Source organism: Dipodomys ordii, unplaced genomic scaffold (genome assembly GCF_000151885.1).
Source record: "Dipodomys ordii isolate 6190 unplaced genomic scaffold, Dord_2.0 Scaffold165, whole genome shotgun sequence".
Lineage (NCBI taxonomy): Eukaryota > Metazoa > Chordata > Mammalia > Rodentia > Heteromyidae > Dipodomys > Dipodomys ordii.
In genome coordinates this window covers 1,115,173-1,138,754 of record NW_012267381.1, presented here as the reverse complement: position 1 = coordinate 1,138,754, position 23,582 = coordinate 1,115,173, and the positions used below count along the sequence as shown (strand labels likewise).

The window sequence follows — 23,582 nt, the reverse complement described above, 5'->3', positions numbered from 1 at the left end:
GCTCTACCACTTGAACCACAGTGCCTCTTCTGGCTTTTTTCTGTTTATGTGGTACTGAGGAATCGAACCCATGGCCTCATGCATGCGAGGCCAACTCTACCAACTGAGCCAACTTCCCAGCCCAGACTCTTCTTATTCTTGCTTAGTTTTGTCATTCAAGGCTAGCATCTGCTACTAGAACTATAGCTCTACTTTCAGCTTTTTGCTGGTTAATTGGAGATAAGAATCTCAGGAATTTTTCTGCCAGGGATGGCTTTGAACTGTGATTCTCAGATCTCATCAGCCTCCTAAATAGCTAGTCTTTTAGGCATGAGCCACCAGCTCCTGGCTGGGTTAAGCACTTATAAAGTTGTCCTAGAGTCTACTTTATCCTATATTTGTGCTTTTAAAAAATGTTTTTGTGTTTTTAGAGAAAGGCTTACTGTTGTAGCTCACACTGACCTTAAACTTGTGGTCCTCCTGCCTCAGCCTCCCCAGTGTGGCATTATAGGCATGTACTATCACACATTTAACATTTATGGAAGTTTAACTTATGTGTCAGTAAATCAAAGATGTAGTATTTTAAGCAACTTGCCAAAAACTGAATAGTATTCTGGACTTTTTTTTATTTTTGGTCAATTCTGGGGTTTGAACTCTAGGCCTGGGCTCTGTCGCTGAGCTCTTCAGCTTAAGGCAAATGCTCTACCACTTGAGCCACAGTGCCACTTCTGGTTTTCTGATGGTTCATTGGAGATAAGAGTCTCATGGACTTTCCTGCCCCGGCTGGCTTTGAGCCATGCTCTGTAGATCTCAGCCACCTGAGTAGTTAGGATTACAGGTGTGAGCCACTGGCACCCAGCTGGATTCTGTATTTTTTATTTTTTTTTCTTTGTCCTCAGAGCAAGACACTGATTCAGGAATTGTTTGTGCCAGACTCATCTCTTATATATTTGTTATTTTGTATGTGCTCTATTTTCCTAATGTAAAAAGTTTACCAAGATACTAATTGTGACATATGTGATATTTAACAGACTCCTGAGAAAAAGCAGAATGACCAGCGAAATCGGAAAAGAAAAGCTGAACCATATGAAACTAGCCAAGGTAGTATTTTACAATGGAAAATACTGAATCTTTATATATTTAGAGTTTTCTAATTCACAATAAATTATTAGCTTATATACAAGGATTCCTAAGAAAGTTTTTGTATCTCTCCACAATATCAGGCTGTTTTATAATGGGCTTGCATTTGATATACACCAGACAAAATGGGATCAACTCTTTGGAGGCTATTTTTCCTATTTCTTTTCTTTTCTTTTTTTCCTAAGATTGGAGGGACTCAAAATCAGTACCTGATACTTTTGCTGGTTGGTGCTCTACCAACTAAGGCACATTTCTAACCCCTTCCCCCATTGTATTTCAAGCCAATTTTAGCTCATAGGTTTTTCTTCAGACAAAACTTGAGTTGCATACAAAAGAGGATACATTAAGTTTTAACCATGTCTTAGGTTAGAACTGTGGTTTGTTAGTAGCCAAAATTTTAAAATGTACATTGCTGCTGTTCCATGGCAATTATTTAGTTCAGGAATGGGGTCCGTTGGAATAAATCTATAAAGATGATGGCTATAATGCCAAATATGTACTCAAGAATAAATTGTTTGGCCCTTTTCACTTCTGTTGTAAGGAATAGAAATCTTGATCATTTTCATTGTTCTTACATTTTGGAAGGAAAATTCTCCCATAGTGACAAAATCATGTGTTCTTAGTGAAACAGAATCAATCAACTCTGTAGTTCTGTTTAGTGCAGTTTGAATCTCCATTCTCATAAATTGAGATTATAGATGAGTTTTGTTCCTCCTCTTTGGCATATTTATAAAAGAAAGATTGTTTTTGGTTCATTTGTTATAACAGTTAAGCCAACACTTGGGTTACAGCAATGTGTACAGTTAAAATGCATTTTGGTTATAATGTTTTACATGTGCATTGGAAAAACTGTAATCACTTTGGTTTCATTTTCAGGGAAAGGCACTCCTAGGGGACATAAAATTAGTGATTACTTTGAGGTAAGTTATATTTTTCGGGAAAAAAAAAACCTACAGTGAATTTTTAAAAACCTAAATCTGTGTTCTTTCAATGCATTAGGGTGCAATATTCTGCCTTACTATCATTGTCCCCTTTTTCTTTCTATCTTTATCATTTAATTCTGCCCCATCTCTCTTAATAAGAGGAAACTGCTGCTAACTTGCTAAATTTAAAATAGTTTTTATTATGTGCTTTGTTTGTGATGGTAAAAGAATTCACATGAGGTATTTTTTTTTCCTTGGCCAGATGAGGTTTTGTGTCTTTCACAGATTAAGGTGGAATGATTTACTCTCTTCTTTTGTCCTCTTCCCTTAGACCAGAGGAATGTGTGAGAGCTCAGTGACCCATTCCTAGTGTTACTAAAAACAACTAACACCACTGCACCACTGCATTTCTGCTATGTTTATTTTGAGGCAAACAGAGAAAACACTCTTCTGCCATTCAAAACCATGTGTACTTTCAACTTTCTACTCATGTTTTCCATATATCTTGGTGTATTTCTGTGGTAGCTCATTCTTAAAAATCTCATTTAAAAGAGCAGAATTTCACTTACATGAAATTTTCTCTCTAGAGTAAGATGTACTGACTTAAAAGGGCCATGTATAATTAAGACCTGTTTGTGTATTAATCTTTTACTCTCCTTATCTGAAGCATAGTACTATTTTGAATTATTCATATCCATTTTTCCCTGTTGGCCAGTTTGCTGGGGGAAGCGGGCCAGGAACCAGCCCTGGCAGAAGTGTTCCACCAGTTGCACGATCCTCACCGCAACATTCCTTATCCAATCCCTTACCGGTAAGCATTCACCTGGAGAAATCTGACACCTGTTATAGGAGACCAGAAGCCCAGCAACACTCAAGCAGTTTCTCTTCCATTAATTACCCACGGGAAATGAGGAATGAGGGGGAAAAAAACTTCCTAGTATTCCCTAGGAATAAGTGATTCCCTTACTTAGATTAAAATCTATATCACTAAGTTAACTTTAGAAAAAAGCTAACCATATTTACTCAGTGGGAGCAGGGAGGGGGTTTAATTGGAGATAAGAGTCTCATGGACTTTCTTGCCTGGGCTGGCTTCAAACCGGAATCCTCATATCTTAGCCTTCAAATCAATAGTGTTGGCATCTCCCCACCCCCAACTGGTTCTGAGGCTTGAATTCTGGGCCTGGGCACAGTGTGTGAGCTTAATTGCTCAAGGCTAATACTCTACCACTGGAGCCACAGTTCTGCTTCTGTTTTTTAATTGGTTAGAGATAAGAGTCTCCTTGACTTTCCTGCCCTAGGTGGCTTTGAACATTGTTCCACATATCTTAGCCTCTAGAGTAGAAAAGATTACAGACTTGAGGCACAAAACAGTAGGGTTGTTTTGTTGTTGGCTTTTTGTTTTTTGATGCTGATCTTGGGACTTGAACTCATGACAAGAGCTTAGTCACAACTTTTTTACTCAAGGCTAACATTCTACCACTTGAGCCTCAGTTCTACTTCTTGTTTTCTAGTGGTTAAGGATAAGAAATCTCCTGGGCTTTCCTGCCTTGGCAGGCTTTGAACTTCGATCCTCAGATATCAATCTCCTTAGTAGCTAGTATTACAGGCAAGATCCACCAGCAAGCAGCTAACTGTCTCTCTCTCTCTCTCTCTCTAATTTTTTTTTAATGCAAATCCTGGGGTTTGAACTCGGCCTAGGTGCTATCCCTGAGCTTCTTTTGCTCAAGGCTAACACTCTACCACTTGAGCCACAGCTCCCCTTCTGGCTTTTTTGGTAATTTATTGGAGATAAGAGTCACAGATTTTTCTGGCTGACTTTAAAGTGATCCCTAAGATGCCTCCTGAGTAGCTAGGATTACAGGCTTGAGCCACCAGTGCCCAGCAATAGTAGGTTTTTAATTCTTGTCAAACTTACCTGTTTCTGTAACTAAATTCTTTTCCTTCCTTTTTACAATTTGGTCACCTCCTGGTATTTGAGTTGCCTCCAGAGCTTACATAGAAAGCAGGAAAGCTAATATCATACACATTTGGGACTGGTTCTTTTCAGCCTTTCAGTGAGACCACAAATTCTTAAAATCATTAGACCTCCAATTAGTGGTTTTCAACCAGAGGCAGTAACAATATTTGGAGTTTTAATATTATATTTATTTAACTCACAAGCACCCTTTAATCTTCACAATGATAATGATTATCTTAATCCACATTGCTTATGAATTCTATGATCTTTAGCAATAAAACTATTTTTTACAAATTGGGTGATAGGTACATTTTTTTTCCTTTTGCTGTTCCCTCTCTCATTCCCTCCCATCACTGCCTTTGAGTTGCTTAGTTCATTTTCATCGATGTCCAATGCAGTTGATGGGCCCCTGTACTGTATTTTTTCACCTGCTTCCCACTGATTGTGTGCTCTGCTCCCACTTTGCTTCAGATGTGCATGTGTATGCACCATATATGAGGTAAAGAATACAGAGTCATCTAAAAACAATAAGACAAATTAACAAGAGGTCCTTTATGTCCTTATCTTTGGGGTTTTTTCAGTATGCTTATTATTTTATATACAAATGAAGGGGTACTTGGGTATTGCAATTTGGTGCTTTTTTTTCCTGAGACTATCCTCTTTTGGCTGGAGTATTTTGCTTGTTAAAAATATGACATCTACTGGGCAGAGGCTGAGTGCTGGTACATACCCTACAAAGTTAGAACAGTTGCTCTGTAAAGAATAATTATCTGATTCAAATGTTAATAGTCCTGAGATTGGTAATTACTGAACAAGCTACTGTAGGAGTTGGGTTAATTTGCTTTAGTACCTTTAGATAATTGATGTATAGTAATGAAAACTCCTACACTTTGTCCGTAATGCCGTGGATAGAGCTTTCATTGGAATCTTAAGTATTGGAGTTGCCACTATTGAAAGTGGTCATCTTGGATCTGTTTGTTTAGGAAAGCTATTTTTCTTTGCTTTGTTAGCACATTGGATAATACTTCCCTTTTTCTGAGTGACTTAAGCTTTATATTGTTAAAGCACTTAAGATATACTTAAAAAAATTACTTCCTTCTCCTCTTCATAGAAATGTGCTTGTATTAGGATGAAATTAGTTGTTGAAGTACATACAAAAATGTAAGTTAAATTTATGAAATGACATTTTTCATCACTGTCACACTTTAATCATGTTAAATGTATGTACCTGCTTGGATAGACTGAGGTTTGTTAGATAATAGCTGAAGAGACTGTTGTCTCTACTTTTGGATTTAAGCCAATTAAAGTTAGAAAATATTACATGAGCTTGCCGAATATTTGGCACAGGTAGGTTTTGTAGAATGTCTCAATGTTTTGCTCTTTTGACTGTATCAGTTCTGGGGCTAGAACTCAGGGCCTGGGCACTGTCACTGAGCTTTTTTGCTCAAGAATTTTCCTTTCCTGCCTTGACTGGCTTTGAAGCTCTGTCTTCTGATCTCAGCTTCCTGAGAGTAGTTGTGATTACAGGCATGAGCCAGCAGTGCCTGGTCTCTTAAAATCCTTTTGTTTGTTTGTTTGTTTGTTTTTTAAAGTAGTATGACATCTATGCTATGTCAGTTGAGACATAATTCCTTTTATTATTTCTCTACAAACCTCCATAGCACCTCTTATAATTCAATTAATAACCTTGATATTTTATTTTACTGAAAAAAATAGAAGTAGTAAGAGGGGACATCCACATTCTAAGCTGCATCTGCCATGCTGCTTGCATCAGTGCTGGCAGAGACCATGATGCTGGTAAATATCCTATATAAAGTCAGAATAGTACCCTAATAACAAACAATTACCCAATTTAAAATGTCAGTAGTGCTGAGGTTAATATTTCCTGAAGTAGCTAATATGACTAGCTATCTTTTGAATTAATATCCTTATCTGCTTTTTTGAATGAGTGAACTTCTTTGCCCTTCACTTAGGTTCTGGTCCCCATGGTAAGTGTGTGTCCATTTTCCTTCTTGAGATTGCCACTAGTATTTAATGCACAGCTTATACTTCAACATGTTGGAAAAGGGGCTTTTTATTACCTTATACAAAATAACGCAGACTACTTTTCCTATTGTCTGGGCTGTCCTGATAGGTGACAGTTTAATCTGCTTTTCAGGTCATGACTTAAACATCAAAATAGATAATCCATCAGAAAATCTTGTTTTTCCTTTAAAATATATTGGAGTCTGACCACTTTTTTTTTTTTTGTCAGTCGTGGGGCTTGAACTCTGGGCCTAGGCGCTGTCCCTCAGCTCTTCAGCTCAACGCGAGCGCTCTACCACTTGAGCTACAGCGCCACTTCCGGTTTTCTGGTGGTTTATTGGAGATAAGAGTCTCACGGTCTCTCCTGCCTGGGCTGGCTTTGAACCGCGATCCTCAGATCTCAGCCTCCTGAGTAGCTAGGATTACAGGCGTGAGCCACCAGCGCCCAGCGAGTCTGACCACTTTTATTCTTTAAGAACTCTGCATTATTTTCTAGCTTCCATCATAGACTCCTGTTTTTGCCATTTTCTGACACAGTTCCAGTTTCCTGGTCTGAAAGATAAGAAAGTTATGACTTATCATGGCTCTCTGTTCAGAATTATGCAGGGCTTCCTATACTGAAGCCCTCACATGGCCTCATAGCTCCTGTCTGACCTGTGCTGTGCTTCTCTGTCTGTTGTCCATGTTGTGTGTGGCAGTGACACACAGTCTCTTTGAGTACTGTAAAGTACTTTTCTGCTTCAGGGCCTTTGTTGCCTTATTCCTTTTTCCAGAAACATTCTTTTCCAGAATTGGCAAGCTCTTCAGCAGGTTGTTGCTCAAAAATGACCATGGCATAGTTTATCCCTGGCCAACTTTTCTAAAACAGTACTTCTCCATACCTTGTTACTGTCTCTAATATGACTTTAGTTCTTAATTTCTCTCTTCTCTCTCCCCCCATCTTCCTCCTCTCTTCCTCTCTCTCCTCCCCTTCTCCCTGCTTCCCTCCCCCCTCTCTCTCTCACACACATACACACACACACACACAAACACAAACGTGCTAATTTTTATATACTTAAGTTTTTTCTTGATTAATATTTATACTAGCAGAAGAATACACTTGTAAGTCTACAGTATAATTCTTGCAAACTGTATCAATATAAAAAGCCAAGTGTTGCAGTCCTGCAGATGTCCTCCCTGGACTCTTTTCCTGCTGCTCACCTCCTTTTTCTCCCTTGGGCATAGCCACTGTCCTGACCTCTAGCAGCTCAGATTCATTTTTTTTTCCTGCTTGTGTAAAAGTGAACAGTTTTTCACAAGTGGTAAAATAAAAAGTTCCCTTCAAGGGGTTAGGAAGGTGGCTCAGTGGTAGAGCGCTTGCCTTGCATGCCTGAGGCCCTGGGTTCGATTCCTCAGCACCACAGAAGCCAAAAGAAAAAAAGCCGGAAGTGGCACTGTGGCTCAAGTGGTAAAGTGTTAGCCTTGAGCTGAAGAGCTGAGGGACAGCGCCCAGGTCCAGAGTTCAAGCCCCACGACCGGACCCCCCCGCCCCCGGAAAAAAAAAAGTTCCCTTCAAAAGAATTGTTATTGAGGTGTGTAGAAGGCAAATGGTTATGTAGACCTTTTCTGGCTATATACATGTATGTTTTATGATAGCTTTTTTATTTCAATTTACTTTATTACTATTATTATTTTATTATTTTTTTGTTGGTCATGGGGCCTGAACTCTGGGCCTGGGCGCTGCCGCTCAGCTCTTCAGCTCAAGGCTAGTGCTCTACCACTTGAGCCACAGCACCACTTCTGGCTTTTTCTGCTTAGTGGTGCTGAGGAATTGAACCCAGGGCCTCATGCACACAAGGCAAGCACTCTACCACTGAACCACCTTCCCAGCCCCTACTTTATTATTATTATTACTATTTTGTGTGTGTGCTGGTACTGGGGTGTGAACTTAGGACCTTGTGTTCTTGTTTGGCTATTTTTGCTCGCAACTAGCCCTCCTACTTGAGTCATGCATGTGAGTTGGGGTGTTTTGCTTCTTAATTGGAGATATGAGTCTTATGGATTTATCTGCCTGTGCTGGCTCTGGATCCTCAGATCCCAGTCTATTGAGTAGCTTAGATTCTTCTAGTTTTTTTTTTTGCTTTTGTTTTTGGGTCTGGTTGTGGGGCCTGAACTCTGGGCCTGGGCTCTGTCTCTCAGGTCTTCAGCTCAAGGCTAGCGCTCTACCACTTGAGCCACAGCGCCACTTCCGGCTTTTTTCTTTTTGCTTATGTGGTGCTGGGGAATCAAACCCAGGGCCTCATGCATGCAAGGCAAGCACTCTACCACTGAGCCACTTTCCCAGCCCCAGATTCTCCTAGTTGTAAGCTATGTCATCGAGGCCAGGAGGAAGAGATTTTTTTTTCTTCTTTGTGCCAATATTAGGTCTTGAACTCAGTTCTTCACACTTTTCTTTAGCTTTTTTGCTCTGGGCCATGATTCTATCTCTTAAGCTATGTAAGGTCCGCTCCTGGATGGCCAGCAGACTCCACCCTCCTCGCAGCAAAGTCTCCACCCAGTACCTGCGTTACCTAGGCAACTGGGACACCTGGAAGAGGTCACATCTGCATCCGCTGAGGTCACATCCGAATTTGATGTGTCCCAGGTGTCCAGGTGTCCCAGTTGCCTAGGTAACGCAGGTACTGGGTGGAGACTTTGCTGCGAGGAGGGTGGAGTCTGCTGGCCATCCAGGAGCGGACCTTACAAGCTATACATCCAGTTACTCCATTGAATTTTTTGTTGTTGTTGTTGGTCGTGGAGCCTGAACTCTGGGCTTGGGAGCTGTTCCTCAGCTCTTTAGCTCAAGGTTAGCTCTCTACCACAGCGCCACTTTTTTTTTTTTTTTTTTGGTCCAGTCGTGGGGCCTGAACTTGGGACCTGGGCGCTGTCCCTCAGCTCTTCAGCTCAAGGCTAGCGCTCTACCACTTGAGCCACAGCGCCACTCCTGGCTTTTTTTCTTTTTGCTTATGTGGGGCTGAGGAATCGAACCCAGGGCCTCAGGCATGCAAGGCAAGCGCTCTACCACTGAGCCACCTTCCCAGCCCCAACACAGCGCCACTTTTGACTTTTTCTGCTTATGTGGTGTTAAGGAATGGAACCCAGGGCCTCATGCATGCAAGGCAAGCGCTCTACCATTGAGCCAACTTCCCAGCCCACTCCATTGAACTTATTTAGTCAATAGCTTAGAATTTTATCTTTATAATCTTTTAAAAGTATTTTAATTAAGTAGTTGTACAGGTTTTTTTTTGTTTTTTTTTGTTTTTGCTTTTGTTTTTTGGGTCTCGTCGTGGGGCCTGAACTCTGGGTCCGGGCACTGTCCCTCAGCTCTTCAGTTCAAGCAAGGCTGAGGAATGGAACCCAGGCTTTTTTCTTTTTACTTATGTGGTGCTGAGAAATGGAACCCAGGGCCTCATGCATGCAAGGCAAGCGCTCTACCACTGAGCCACCTTCCCAGCCCCTGTACAGAGGATTTTAATTCCAATGTTAGGTTATGAATATAATGCATCTTGATCATTATCACTGGGTCCATCATTCTCTCTTGGCTTTCCCCTTCCCATCCCTACCTTCAGGTTACATAGTTCAGTTTTTACGTAATGTGTACTAAATATAATGACTGCATTTGTTCTCCCTTCTTCCCTTCATTGGTATAATACCCTCTCCATAGGTATAATCTCTCTTGTTGAACACCTCCCCTCCCTCACATGTTCCAGCTTCCCTGGTACTCATTGTGTTAAATGGTTTTGTTCAAAGGAGTCACTCTTCCCCTAAGTATATTGTCCTTTAGTGTCAGTTTGTGTGTATATGCATATAACTGTATCTTTATAATCTTTAGTTAGAAAAATACCTTGTTTTACCTTTCATGTTTTCACTAATCTTGTCTAGCAGGTTTTCATATATTGGATGTCTTTTTCAATTTCTCCTTTAATGCATATTTTTTTGCATCTTCTCTGTTGGAATATTTGTTTATGCTAGTGTTGGATTGGAGCACTTTATTAAGATTACTAACTCTTTGTGTAAATAATTTACCTGTTGTGGTTCCCATAACTTTCTGTTGAATTTTCCATTCAGATGTAAAAATATTTAAAGAGGTCAAAATGATCAGTTTTTCCTTTATGAGTTTATGAGCTTTTTGTTGTTCATACATGTTTGTATATGGTTTATAAATACATGCACACATATTTTATACCACTAGAGATCAAACTTATGACCTAGTACATGTTAGGTAAATACTATATCCCCAGCTGGTTTACACACACACACACACACACACACGTGCACATGCACGCATGCGCACACACACACACAAAATATAATTTTGTTATTATTAAGATGTTGTACAGACAGGTTACCATTTTGGTTTATGTTTTTAATGTTAATGTTTAAAAGGCTTTCACAACCACCTGGCAGTAACTTACGCTTATTACTCTAGCTACTTGGTCAGCTAATGGGAGGATCCAAGTTTGAGGCCAACTTGGAAGGAAAGTTCTAGAGACTCCTTTTCATCCCAAAGCTGGGGGCTATATTGGGAGGCCAAGATTGGGAGGATTTTGGTTCAAGGCTAGTTGGGGCAGAAAAGTCTGAGAGACTTCAACTGTCCCTTCCCTTTCTTTCCCTTCATGGCAATAATGGTGTTATAAAACACAGGTCCTTTTGCTCCCCTCCCTCATATTTTCACACGGGCTAAACCTTCTATAATAATGTTGAATCTGGCCAGGTATAGTGGCACATACTTGTAATCACAGCATTTAGGGAACTGAGTTAGGAGATACTTTAGTTTAAGGCCAGTCTGTACTATATAGCTAAACCTCATCTCAAAACAACAACAATAAACAGTAACAAAAAGAAAATTGAATGTATAAACTATTTGATTTCTAGCTTTAATTTCTTCTTTTGATTCTTTTTTTTTTTTTTAAATTTCGTGGAGGTGGGGGCTGAACTCAGGACCTTATGCTTGTTAGGCAGCAGTTCTAGAGTCATGCTCACGCCTTTTATACTTATTTTTTGAGAGTCTCACTCTTGGTACAGGCTGACTTGAATCATGATTTTGTGTGTGTGTGTTTGCTTCCGGTATTTGGATTGTTACATATACTCAACTGCTTTTTTTAGCTTGTTTTTTTTTTTTTTTAAAGCTTTTGATTGGTTGAGATGGAGTCTTGTGGACTTTTTTTCCAGGCTACCCTCAAGTTTTGGTCCTTCTTATCTTTACCTCCTGCCTAGCTAGGATTTCAGTCCCTGGATATATCAATGTTTTTGAAAAAATACTTTGAAGTATTAAACTGAAAGAGTTCCAGTTTTAAAAAAATGGCCAAAAAGGTACATATTCTCTAGTTCAAAGGGATAAATCAGTTTTTCCTTCTAATGTTAATGTAATTGAATTAGATTTGGTGATTTTGCTTATGTGTAACTATCCTTACATTTTCAAAAGAAACTTCATAATTGTGTTTATTCTTTTAATGCACTACACTTGTTTTGTTCGCATTTATTGTAGAGTTTTTTACACAGAAGTCTTGGTATATTGAGAGTCTGATTGAAAGTGACATAAGGTCTATCTATAAAAGCATGGACAATTAGTTGTCTTAATTCTTTATTTGCAGGATTGAATAAGCTTTGTCTGGGAGAGATTATTATGAAATGGATTATTGAACTCTACAAAGTAATCTGTAAATTCAGAGTTATATGATACAGAGAATCATTAGAATGTCATTGCATGGAATTGAATTATTTCTTCAGATTTATAGTGACACAATTGAGTGACAATATTGTTCTCTCTCTTAGGCTTTTTTTTTTTTTTTTTTGGATCCGGTCGTGGGGCCTGAACTCTGGGCATTGTCCCTCAGCTCTTCAGCTCAAGGCTAGCACTCTACCACTTGAGCCACAGCGCCACTTCCAGCTTTTTAAAAAAAAATTTTCTGTTTATGTGGTGCTGAGGAATTGAACCCAGGGCCTCATGCATGCAAGGCAAGCGCTCTACCACTGAGCTACCTTCCCAGCCCCTCTCTTAGGCTTTTTGTAAATCATATATCTTACAGTCTGTAGCTGTATGGTTCCATATTGTGGTAGTATTGCTTTCTCATGTAAGATATTCCTTTAATGTTTTCCAGCGGCGAGTAGAGCAGCCCCTCTATGGCTTAGACGGCAATGCTGCAAAGGAGGCCTCAGAGGAGCAGTCTGCCCTGCCAACGCTCATGTCAGTGATGCTAGCAAAACCTCGTCTGGACACAGAGCAGCTAGCACAAAGAGGAGCTGGCCTCTGCTTCACTTTTGTCTCCGTAAGTGTAACACTATATTTTTATCCAAATGCTTCTTGTCCTGAAGCTTTTTGACAAAGTTGTATTAGTTATTTTAATAGAGATTATATTTTGTATTCTATGTCACCTTGAAAAGTGCTTTCAGTCACTTGAAAACTCTGAGGAGATACTGCTTTGTCCAAATTGAGTCACAATGGAGAAAGAAAGAATAGATTTAGGTGGACAAAGAAGAAAAGAAAGTACAGATTAAATTCCATTATAGGCAAAATTAAAAAAATAAAATCTCCAAATTTTATCCATCACTTCCATCAATTAATGTTCAAATTGGCGTCATGTAACATGTACGTTCTGCAGAGGTCATTTCTCTTGTGTGATTTGTAGGCCGTCTACTTACTTGTCTTTTCACTCCATTGAAATATTTAATACAGTTACTTTTTTCAGGAATATTTGAATGTTTTCCTCCCCCCCCCCCTTTCTTTTTGCCAGTCCTGGGGCTTAAAATCAGGGCCTGAGCACTGTCCCTGAGCTTCTTTTGCTCAAGGCTAGCATTCTACCACTTGAGCCACAGCACCACTTCTGGCTTTTTCTGTTTATGTGGTACTGAGGGATCGAACCCAGGGCTTCATGCATAATAGGCAAGCACTCTACGACTAAGCCACATTCCCTGCCCTCTTCTCCCGCTTTAAAGAACAAGTATTTGGTATTATAAAAGTGTGGTTCCATTTTAATTTGCCAAATTACAATGTAATTTAAATCAAAAGTTGTTATTTTCCTTGATTTCTGTATCCTACTAAATATCAATTTTTGTCCCTAGTGCTATGGGAGAATGAATGCCCTGTTGCCCTATTCTTCATTTTCAGTGGTGTGTTTCAAAGCTAAAGTTATCACTGATACAATTTTTTCCTCTTATAAGTTCATTTTTCCAGTTATAAGTCAAATTTCCTCTTTGTTCTGTGGATTATTGTACATTTGGAAAGGTAAAAATGTTGGGTATCTTGAGGAAAGGAAATAAGAATATAATTATCTGGGAAGGAAATAATTATGTATTATTTGGAATACTTTTTAGTTATTATAGCTTTACCTCATGAAACAGATAAGACTTTTGATAAAAGTTCTACAAAATTGTTTAGTAATTCAAGGAATTGGAAAACTTCCTGTGTAACTATAGTAATGTTTTCAGCACATGTAAATTAGAAATGGGAGAATGGGTCATTATGATACTGTGGAGGGCCTGAGGGTAGTTTGGAATAATTATGTAAGAAAGCAGATGTGTTTGCCATCCATGATATATTTATTATTCACTGATATTTATTAAATCTCCATCTTAGATCTAATTTTTCCAGGCAAAATCTTGGATAAGATTTGTTTGTTTTTTAAATGATGACTTTTTCACTTGAGTGTTTTCTTTGTTTTTCCCATAGACTTATCCAGTGCTATGGGCATATAGTGAAACACATAGGAGGTTTTTTGTTTTGTTTTGTTTTTGGGTCAGTAAGGGCTTAGGTGCTGTCCCTGAGCTCTTTTGCTCAAGGCTAGCGCTCTACCACTTTGAGCCACAGTTCCACTTCTGGTTTTCTGGTGGTTAATTGGAGATAAGAACCTCACAGACTTTCTTACCTGGTCTGGCTTTGAACTGCGATCCTCAGATCTCATCCTCCTAAGTACCTAGGATCACAGGTGTGAACCACTAGCACCTGGCAACACACAGAATTTTGATTTCCAACCTCTGTCCTCTACTTTCATACAAGGTATGGGTCTTTGGGCTTGGGGTGGTACATGAAGGATCATGTACTCAGTCCTGTCATCTAGAATACTCAGGCTTTCAAAGGAATTGTAGGAGGGCTGGGAAGTTGGCTCAGTGGTAGAGCGCTTGCCTTGCATGCCTGAGACCCTGAGTTCAATTCCTCAGTACCACATAAGCAAAAAGAAAAAAGCCAGAAGTGGTACAGTGGTTCAAGTGGTAGAGCGCCAGCCTTGAGCTTAAGAGCTGAGAGACAGCGCCCAGGCCCAGAGTTCAGGCCCCACATCTGGACCCCCCCCTCAAAATATAAAAAAAAAATAAAAGGAATTGTAGGTGCTCTAGTAAGATTTTTTTTCTCCCAGGGCAGAGACGGGTAACACTGTTTATGTATGAATTCAGAAGAAATATGTAAAGAGTACAAGGCCAAAGACCAAGTGCTTTGATACGGTTTTTTTCTTCTTAGCAATTCTAGCCAGGACATAAACTTAATAATTTAAGTGAAAGAAAAAAGTAAAAGGGTTATTAACTTTAATATATAACAGTAGATTAAAGATAAGTAATTTCTAACAGATCAGAGATAATTTCGAACCCTAGTACTATAAAAATAAGTTGTTGTTGTTGTTTTTTTTGCCAGTCCTGGGGCTTGAACTCAGGACCTGAGCACTATCCGTGAGCTTCTTTTGCTCACGGCCAGCATTCTACCAATTGAGCCACAGTACCACTTCCAGCCTTTTCTATGTATGTGGTACTGAGGAATTGAACTCAGGGCTTCATGCATGCTAGGCAAGCAGTCTACCACTGAGCCACATTCCCAGCCCTAAAAAAGTAATTTTTAAAAGAGTGTAGGAGGGACTGAGTTCAAACTCAGTAACCTCCCAACCCCAGTAATAAGCAACTTCCTAGAAAATAAGCAGTAAAACAGCCTTAAGAAAAGTCTAATAATAATAATGTGAATAAAAAGTTCAACTCACTTTATGTACATAAATACAGAATAAAATAAGTTAACATTTCTTACTAATTTAATTGGCTAAGGATTCAGTAATTCTCAATGTTGTTGATAGATTTAAGAGACATACATAGTTTTATACTGACTAGAAACTAGTAGTATAGTCATTTGAGCAAACTGGTCATGTATTTTCATGTTAAATTTGCATACCTTTATCCCAGATTCTATTTCCATGAGACTATAAAGGTATTTATTGAGGTATTCATTATAATTGTGAAAATGTGGAAGCAATTTTTCCTTACCAATATTCCAAAGGATGTAATTTCCACATTGTTAAATCCAGTAAACAGTTCACAGCTCATTCAACATGAATTGTTAGCCTTTGTTGGTCTTTCCCTTCTCCTCACACATGTTTTTTTTTCAAATACATTTTTTATTGTAAAAATAGTGTACAGAGGGGTTACAGTTACATGAATAAGGTAATGAGTAATTTCCTATCGAGCATTGTTACCTCCTCCTTTGTTTTCCCCTACCATCCTTCCCTCCCCACCTCCCCAACTGTTTGTTTTCATTATAGTGTTTGTACATTTCATTGTTACAATGGGTCAACCTCTATCCCTATTTAAGCATTTTGTTTTTTCCTTTCCCCTCCCCAAATTAGAAAAGTGTATATACAAGATGCAGGGCACCAGAATCAAATACAGTGAAAACAGGGCTTATACCATGGGAGAAGAACATACAAAAGAAACAAAAAAAATTATATAGTACATTATAAGTACATTAAAACAATAGCAAGCAAGAAAAAAAAAAAAACACTTGTTCATGTTTTTTTTTCTTTCTTTTCTTTTTTTTTTTTTTTTTCCGGTCGTGAGGCCTGAACTCTGTGCCTGGACACTGTCCCTCAGCTCTACCACTTGAGCAACAGTGCCACTTCTGGCCTTTTCTGCCTATGTGGTGCTGAAGAATTGAACCCAGGGTTTGCGAGCCAAACACTCTACCACTAAGCCACCTTCCCAGTCCTGACTTCTAATTTTTTGGTGTTTTTAAACTCTAAACATTAGAATGTCTTAGGGTTCAGTCTTTTTTTTTTTTAAATTTTATTTTACTGTATAGATGCCATACAAAGGGATTACAGTTACATGAGTAAGGTAGTGAGTACATTTCTTGTGCAGCATTGTTACCCCCTCCTTAGTTTTTCTCCTACTATCCTGTCCCTACCAAATCCAACATAGTTTTAAACAACTATGAACACAGTTGGAATTCCCTTCTGACAATAATCATTTGTACAGAACACCAGGCACATGTTTGGTCTTTTGCTCATACTCACACATCCATGATAGTAAAACAAGCACCCTACATGGATTTCACCAAGGAAAATGCTGATGCTTAGGTGAAAAGATTTACTAAACGTTACAGTCAGCATCAAACCACATTTATCAATTTGTTTCCAAAACTCTGCCAAGATGGCTTTTACTGTTTCTGTAGACAGAACTTAACAAAGTCCTTGAAACCCTTGGCTTTTGTGTATTGTTCATTGTGACACTTTATTTCCAGTAGCTTTTTTGTGCTAGTGTCAGCTAATGTCCTTTATGTGTGTTTTTCTCTTATTGGTTTATCTTATTGTGTTTGAGATATCTCTATTCCTTAGAATTTTGCCCCCACAAACACCACCACTTTGGAACCCTATATACAGTTGTACTTCCTATTGACTAGACTTGTACTGAGTCTAGACGCGCTTAACAAATATCTGGTGAATGAATAAACAAATAGATGAAATGGGTGAGTATATGAGTAAATGAGGTTTCTAATAGCTCATTCTTGCAGCTGCTGCTTGCACTGTTCAGAGAAGGTGAAGCTGTCGAAGGGATGACACAGATCAAGATGCACTGTACACATAAACTGCTTTGTTAAATAGCAGACATTCAATATATAAGCTAAAATTAAGGAAGGGAAGGAATGGGTGGGAGGGGTAAGAATGTTGAAGGTGGTGACATTGTATTCATAAACTGCTTCAGTGAATAGCAAAGAACTACTTAAAGAAAATAAAAAAGAACAACATTGAGGGCTATTTTATGCAAATTACTGAAATCATGGTGGTTGTGTAATATGTGGGTAACAGTAAAAAAAAAGAAAGAAAGAAAGAAAAAAACCAACATTCTTGAGTGTCTTTTATTGGGCCGGATATGGTTCTATGAGATTCAGAGACAGTATGTATTTCCAAGAGTTCACTCCATAGAAAGGTGCTATTAGTTTGACTCTTCTACAGATGAAAAGACTGAGATAAAGTGATATCAATAATCTTTGCCCAACCTGGCACTGGTGGCTCACGCCTGTAATCCTAGCTACTTAGGAGGCTGAGATCTGAGGATCAAGGTTCAAGCCAGCCTGGGCAGTAAAGTCCGTGAGACTCTTATCTCCAGTAAACCACTCAGAAAAGTAGAAGTGGCACTGTGGCTCAAGTGGTAGAACACTTGCCTTGAGCTGAAGAGCTGAGGGACAGTGTCCAGGCCCAGACAGAGTTCAAGACCCACAACAGATAAAAAATAAAAACAAAAAAAAGAATCTTTGCCCAGATTCTATAGTTAGGCAGTGGTGGCACCTGGATTGTAATGAAAAAAGTTTGGTGCAGATTGGATATTCAGTCTTCCATCTCTCAAGGCTAGATAGCATACCAGTACATAGCATACCTAAGCAAAGGATCAGTAGCCCTAGATAAGAAAACAAGAAGGAAATTCAAACTGCCACATTTGTCTTAAGATGAGGGGAACTAATGTTATGAATGTTAAATTTGTGTCACATTCATTGTACTCACTGTCTCATGTGACTTTCCATAGGCTGGAGCAAATAATAATTATAATAATTATTTTTTTTACAAATAAGCAATCTGAAGATGAATGAAGTTAAGCCAGAGGTTCATTCCTGCAATACTTGTTAATTCTCGAAGCTGAACCCATACTCCTTCCATTACAGGATTGACATTGTCTCTGAACAAGGCTTAGTTTTCAGATTCCTTTGTCTTCCTTCATTTTCTGCTTCATCTTATCTTGTTCTTTGTTTATTAAAACCTATCACCTTTATTCAGTGGACTGCCACTTTTATATCTGTAGGTAGGTTCCTGTCCTGAATTACAGACCCGTATTGTCTGTTGTCTTCAGTCATCTCCCTTTTCCATCCAACAAACTGCTAGATTTAAAGTGTCCACAACTCTTCTTTCTGTCTTTAAACTTAGAATAAGTTTCTCCTACAGCTTTCTACATTTCAGTAACTGTGAACTCTTCTCTTCTAGGCTAAAAACCCTGGAGTTTTTATCTCTTTGTATATACCTCAAATCCAAAACATCAGGTAAAAAGATTTTACCTGATTAGAATTACACTACTTTTAATTCTCTTAAATTTTATTTTATTTTATTTTTTATTCAATTGTGGGGCTTGAACTCTGGGCCTGGGCGCTGTCCCTCAGCTCTTCAGCTCAAGGGTAGTGCTCTACTACTTGAGCCACAGCGCTACTTCTGGCTTTTTCTGCTTATATGGTGCTGAGGAATTGAACCCGGGGCCTCATGCATGCAAGGCAAGCACTACTACTGAACAGCTTCCCAGCCCTCTCTTAAATTTTAATTCTGCCATTCTAATCTAAATCATTGTCTTCTGCTGAGATGTTGGCTTTTTAATTGGTTTTGTTTCTACCTTTGTTTCCTTTTTTTTTTCTCAACAAAATACAGTGATCATATTGTAATGTTAAGTCCCATCTTGTCTCGCTCCTGTTTAAAAATCCTTAAAATGATTCTACATAATGTATCCCCTCTTCTTCCATGTTGTATTTCTACCTCCTTTTCTTGTCCTGTTCCATTCACACTGGCCACCTTATTTCTTCAAATACTACCAGCCATGTTTTCACTTCTGGGCCTTTATATTTAATGTTGCCTTAACATTCTTCTAAATATCAGCATCCCCCATTCCTTATTAGAGAGGCCCCACCCTGAGCTCACTCCTGAGCACAACCCCTCCCCGCTTAGTCTACACATTATCTAGGTCTTAGACCCTGCCTTATTTTTCTTTGAGAAGCTTATCACTAACTGGCATGTTTGTGTGTACTTTGTGTAACTTTCCTCACTCGAATAAAAGCTTGTCAGGTCAAGGACTTTGTTCAGTTCTGTATCTTCAGTGTCCCATGGGATTTGCTCCTGTAGGAGCCCCATGCAAGTATATGATGCATAAACTAATAAAGGTAGCCAGGTGCCAGTGATACACACTTGTAATTGTACCTACTCAGGAGGCTGAGATCTGAGGATCACAGAAGCAGCACAGACAAGAAAATCCTGTAGACTCTTATCTCTAATTAACCATCAAAAAGCTAGCAAAAGAAGTTGAAGAACAGTGCCCAGGCCCCAGAGTCAAACCTCAGGACTGCTGTGCACATGCATATGCACAGACATATGGACATAGACACACATTCTTCTTGGAGGGCTTGATTAAATAAATTACAATACAGTTGAACGATAGAAAACAATATAATTGACAAAAGAGGTGAGGTATACACTAACAATGAAAGATCTGTGAATTTGTATTGATAAAAAAGCAGGTTAGGCTTGGGCATGGCTCAGGTGATAGTACATATTTACCAAGCTTGGTGCCCTGAATTTAAATCCTTGTTCAACTTTTTTTTTCTGTCCATTGAGGAGCTGAACTCGGGGCCTGGCCGCTGTCCCTGAGCTTTTTTGCTCATGTCTGGCATTCTACCACTTTGAGCCACAGTTCACTTCTGATTGGAGATAAAAGTTTCAGGACTTTCTTACCTGGGCTGGCTTTGAACTTTTTTCTTCAAATCTCAACCTCTTGAGTAGCTAGGATTATAGACGTGAACTATCAAAGCCTGACTGTGTTTACCTATTTGAGTTACTCCTTCAACACAGCTTTGGTCTTTTAAACATTTAAATTTATTACATAATTTTATGTTTTAGCATAGAAAGTTTATTTTTAACTCATAAGCATATAATTTCTAAGTTGTAAAAATAGTACATGTACTTGACTTGGGAGAAATTAAAGAAATGGAGACTGAAATTCCCTTCTTTGGTCTCAGGGAGACAACCACTGTTGACAATTTATATTTTATATTTTCTATTTTTTTTGGGGGGGTCCGGTCATGGGGCCTGAACTCTGGGCCTGGGCGCTGTCCCTCAGCTCTTCAGCTCAAGGCTAGCGCTCTACCACTTGAGCCACAGCGCCACTTCCGGCTTTTTTCTTTTTGCTTATGTGGTGCTGAGGAATGGAACCCAGGGCCTCGAGCATGCAAGGCAAGCACTCTACCACTGAGCCACCTTCCCAGCCCTATATTTTAGATTTTCTATTTAATTAACTCCTATTTAATTAACTTTAAACAATGTCTATTCACTATGAAAGATAAATTTAATAATAAGATTCAGTCTTTCCTGCCTTCATTTTTCAGTCGTTACATTGTGAGTGACATTTGTTATTTTAGCTGTAACTGAGTCTTTTCTGCTTTGTAAATTATTCTAAGACTTGAAAATGAATATTTACAATGTTATGATTGTTTTATTGTTGGATATTACAAAGCCATATGATTTTGTTGAACTCACTAAGAAGAAAACAGACCCAGTAACTGAATTTTAATTAAATAAAATACTTCTTATCAAAATCTACTGGATTTTTTTAAAGTACCAAGCTTATTATTTCCTTGAAAACTGTATCTTTTAAAATTATATAGGTCTTCTTAAAAGCATGATTTTTTCCCTTTTTACCCACAAGGGATTCAACTGAGGGCTTTGTGTACACTGAACAAGTGTTCTACCACTGAGGTATAACCCCATCCCCCAAAACTTGATTTTTAAAATTATTATTATTATTTTTGGTGATGATCCTGAAGATGGCTTTAACTCCAGGTCTGGCTGCTGTCACTGAGCTTCTTTTGCTGAAGGCTAGCACTGTACCACTTGAACTATAGCTTCACTTCCAGCTTTTTTGGTAGTTAATTGGAGGTAATAGACTTCAATGCCTATGCTGGCTTTGGACCAAAATCTCAGATCTCAGCCTCCAGAGTAACTAGGATTACAGGTGTGAATCACTGGCATCTGGCCAAAAACTTGATTTTTATTTAAATTGAAGTATAATTCAAAAGTACATTTCGAATTCTTGGCCTCATCCAAATAATTTCATGGCATTTTCTATAAAAATACTGACATTTCTGTAGATACCCAAATTAACATCCTACGTTCTAGCTTGTTTTATAATGTAAAATTGAATTTTCATCATCTCCTGTTTCTTAGGATATGGAGAGTCAAGCTAAAATGTCTAGTTGGTCTTTTTTTTTTCATTTATTTTTTGTGCAGTTCTGGGATTTGAACTTATGGTTTGGTACTGTCCCTGAGTTTTTTTTTTTTTCCTCAAGGCTAGCCTTCTACTACTTGAACCACAGAGCCACTTGCAGCTTTTTGATAGTTTATTAGAGATAAGAGTCTCATTGACATTACTGCTTGGGCTGGCTTTGAACTGTAATCCTCAGAGCTCAGCCTCCTGAGTAGCTAGGATTATAGGCATGAGCCATAGATGCCTGGCTTTTGTTTATTTTCCTTTTGATTACCAATTTTGATTTCTTTTTTTTCTCCCATGATTTAACAGTATTTATTGTTTATTTCATAAAATCCATTATAGCTCTGTTGTCCCTGGCCCAGCTACCCTCATTGTGAGGAATCCATATTCCTTAGTACTTTGGTCTTTGATCTCATGGCTCTTCTCTCCTCCCTCAGTCTTCCTCCCTTTCCTTCCCTCTCCCTCCCTCCCTCTCACTCTTCCTTCCCTATTTTTACTTCTACCTTCTACCCTCTCTCTCCTTCCCCCTTCTTTTCCCTCCCTCCTCTTTTTTAAGAGAAGAGAGTTTGTTCCAAGAGTCTATAGCTGAGAGGCTGTTGGATAAAGAACTATGTATACCAGGGCTTTAGAGCTGACTACACTTAAGAAATAATTCTTGGTGTAACAGAATAAAATAGAATTACTGCTGAGATCTGGAGTCTAATAGTGGCTCTTTATGACATAGACCATATTGCTTTGAAACCAAGTATTAAATTAATTTAGCATAACCATTATCACAAGTACTTGCTAGCTCTTGAATAGAGCCTCAGTAGCCACAGATGTATCTGTTTCTTTAATGCAGTCAGTCCATCCAACTTAACACTGGAGAACAGAGAGAAAGGAAAGAAAATACTTTGGCTGTGTTTTACTATGATCAGGTCTTGTTTTAGATGCTTTACTTTTTCTATTCATCGAATACCCAGAACAGCCTTAGTTGAATGCTATTTCTGTTTTAGAGAGGAAATGGAGACTTGAAGTATATTTTAGGAACCCATGAAGAAGCAGTAATGTTTGTAAACTAGACTTAAATACAACATCAAGTTATTAAGGCTTGTTGTTCAGAGATAGCATAACTAATCTAATTCTGCCTTTATACCTAAAACTAAATCATAACCAACACAGCCTTTAGTGGTGGTATCTTCAGCAAAAAAAAATTTTTTTTTGTCGGTCCTGGGGCATGAACTCTGGCCTGGGTGCTGTCCTTGAGCTCTTGCTCTACCACTTTGAGCCACAGCTCTACTTCCTGGTTTTCTGGTGGCTAATTGGAGATAAGAATCTCAAGGATTTTCCTCTCTGGGCTGGCTTTGAACTTCAGTCCTTATTTCTCAGCCCCCCTGAATAGCTAGGATTACAGTCCTGAGCCACCAACCCTCAGCTTAAGGAAATTTTTATATTTTTGAGCCTCAACTTTATCTCTTGTAATATAGTCTTGGAATAGGTGATTTCTTTAGCCTTTACTGATAAACCTAAAAGTTTAATAGACTCATACCTTAAGTCATTGTTACAGCTAAACAGGCGAGTTGTAAGAAGCTATATTTTTTCCTTTTTATTACCAATTTTAACTTTTTAAGTAAAAATTTAAATTTCAAAGTAGTTGGCTTACTATTTCATCAAGTGGTGACAAATAGCTTTCTCTTAATTATTACAGTTTACTTATTTATTTTTGGCTGTATTTGTGATTTGTGCTTTGCCATATCCTCTCTACTTTTCTACTGTTCTCCTTTCTTCCTCTTGGGGAAATGGGTATGGGAAGATTGAGCCCAAGACTTCACATGTGCTGAGCTATCTCCTAGCCCTCATGGTGCTCTCTGGATTTAAAAAATTTGAAAACAGTCCAAATAACATATTTTATCTCTAAAATTATTCAGCCTGAGAACAGAGATGGTTTTATTTCTTCCTTTTCAATCTGGATGTCTTTTCTTGTCCTGGCTAGAAATTCTAGTACAGTGTTGAGTAGGAGTGATGAAGATGGGCAACTTTGTATTTTTCCCAGTTGTAGGGAAAAGTGTAAGATCTTTGACTATATGATGTCCAGTGTATGTTTTTCAGAATTCAGTTAGCTCTAATATGAGTGAGTTTGGGATTTAGAATATAGGATGTGGGCTGGGAAGGTGGCTCAGTGGTAGAGTGCTTGCTTTGCATACATGAGGCCCTGGGTTCGATTCCTCAGCACCACATAAGCAAAAAGAAAAAAGCCAGAAGTGGTGCTGTGGCTCAAGTAGTAGAGTGCTAGCCTTGAGCTG

At 38.7% G+C, this 23,582-nt stretch overlaps 1 protein-coding gene across 4 annotated transcripts in view; it reads left to right on the top strand.

The window, feature by feature from the left end:
• Nucleotides 1-23,582, top strand: part of Tlk2 (tousled-like kinase 2) — a 116,377-nt gene that overhangs the window by 37,017 nt on the left and 55,778 nt on the right. For 3 of the 4 annotated variants that reach the window (XM_013033283.1, XM_013033285.1, XM_013033286.1), the window contains exons 4-7: nucleotides 1,011-1,080; nucleotides 1,996-2,039; nucleotides 2,758-2,853; nucleotides 12,144-12,311. In XM_013033283.1, the coding sequence (XP_012888737.1) occupies nucleotides 1,011-1,080; nucleotides 1,996-2,039; nucleotides 2,758-2,853; nucleotides 12,144-12,311 (378 nt within the window). The remainder of the gene's footprint in view (nucleotides 1-1,010; nucleotides 1,081-1,995; nucleotides 2,040-2,757; nucleotides 2,854-12,143; nucleotides 12,312-23,582) is intronic. The other variant, XM_013033287.1, reaches the window with a different exon arrangement.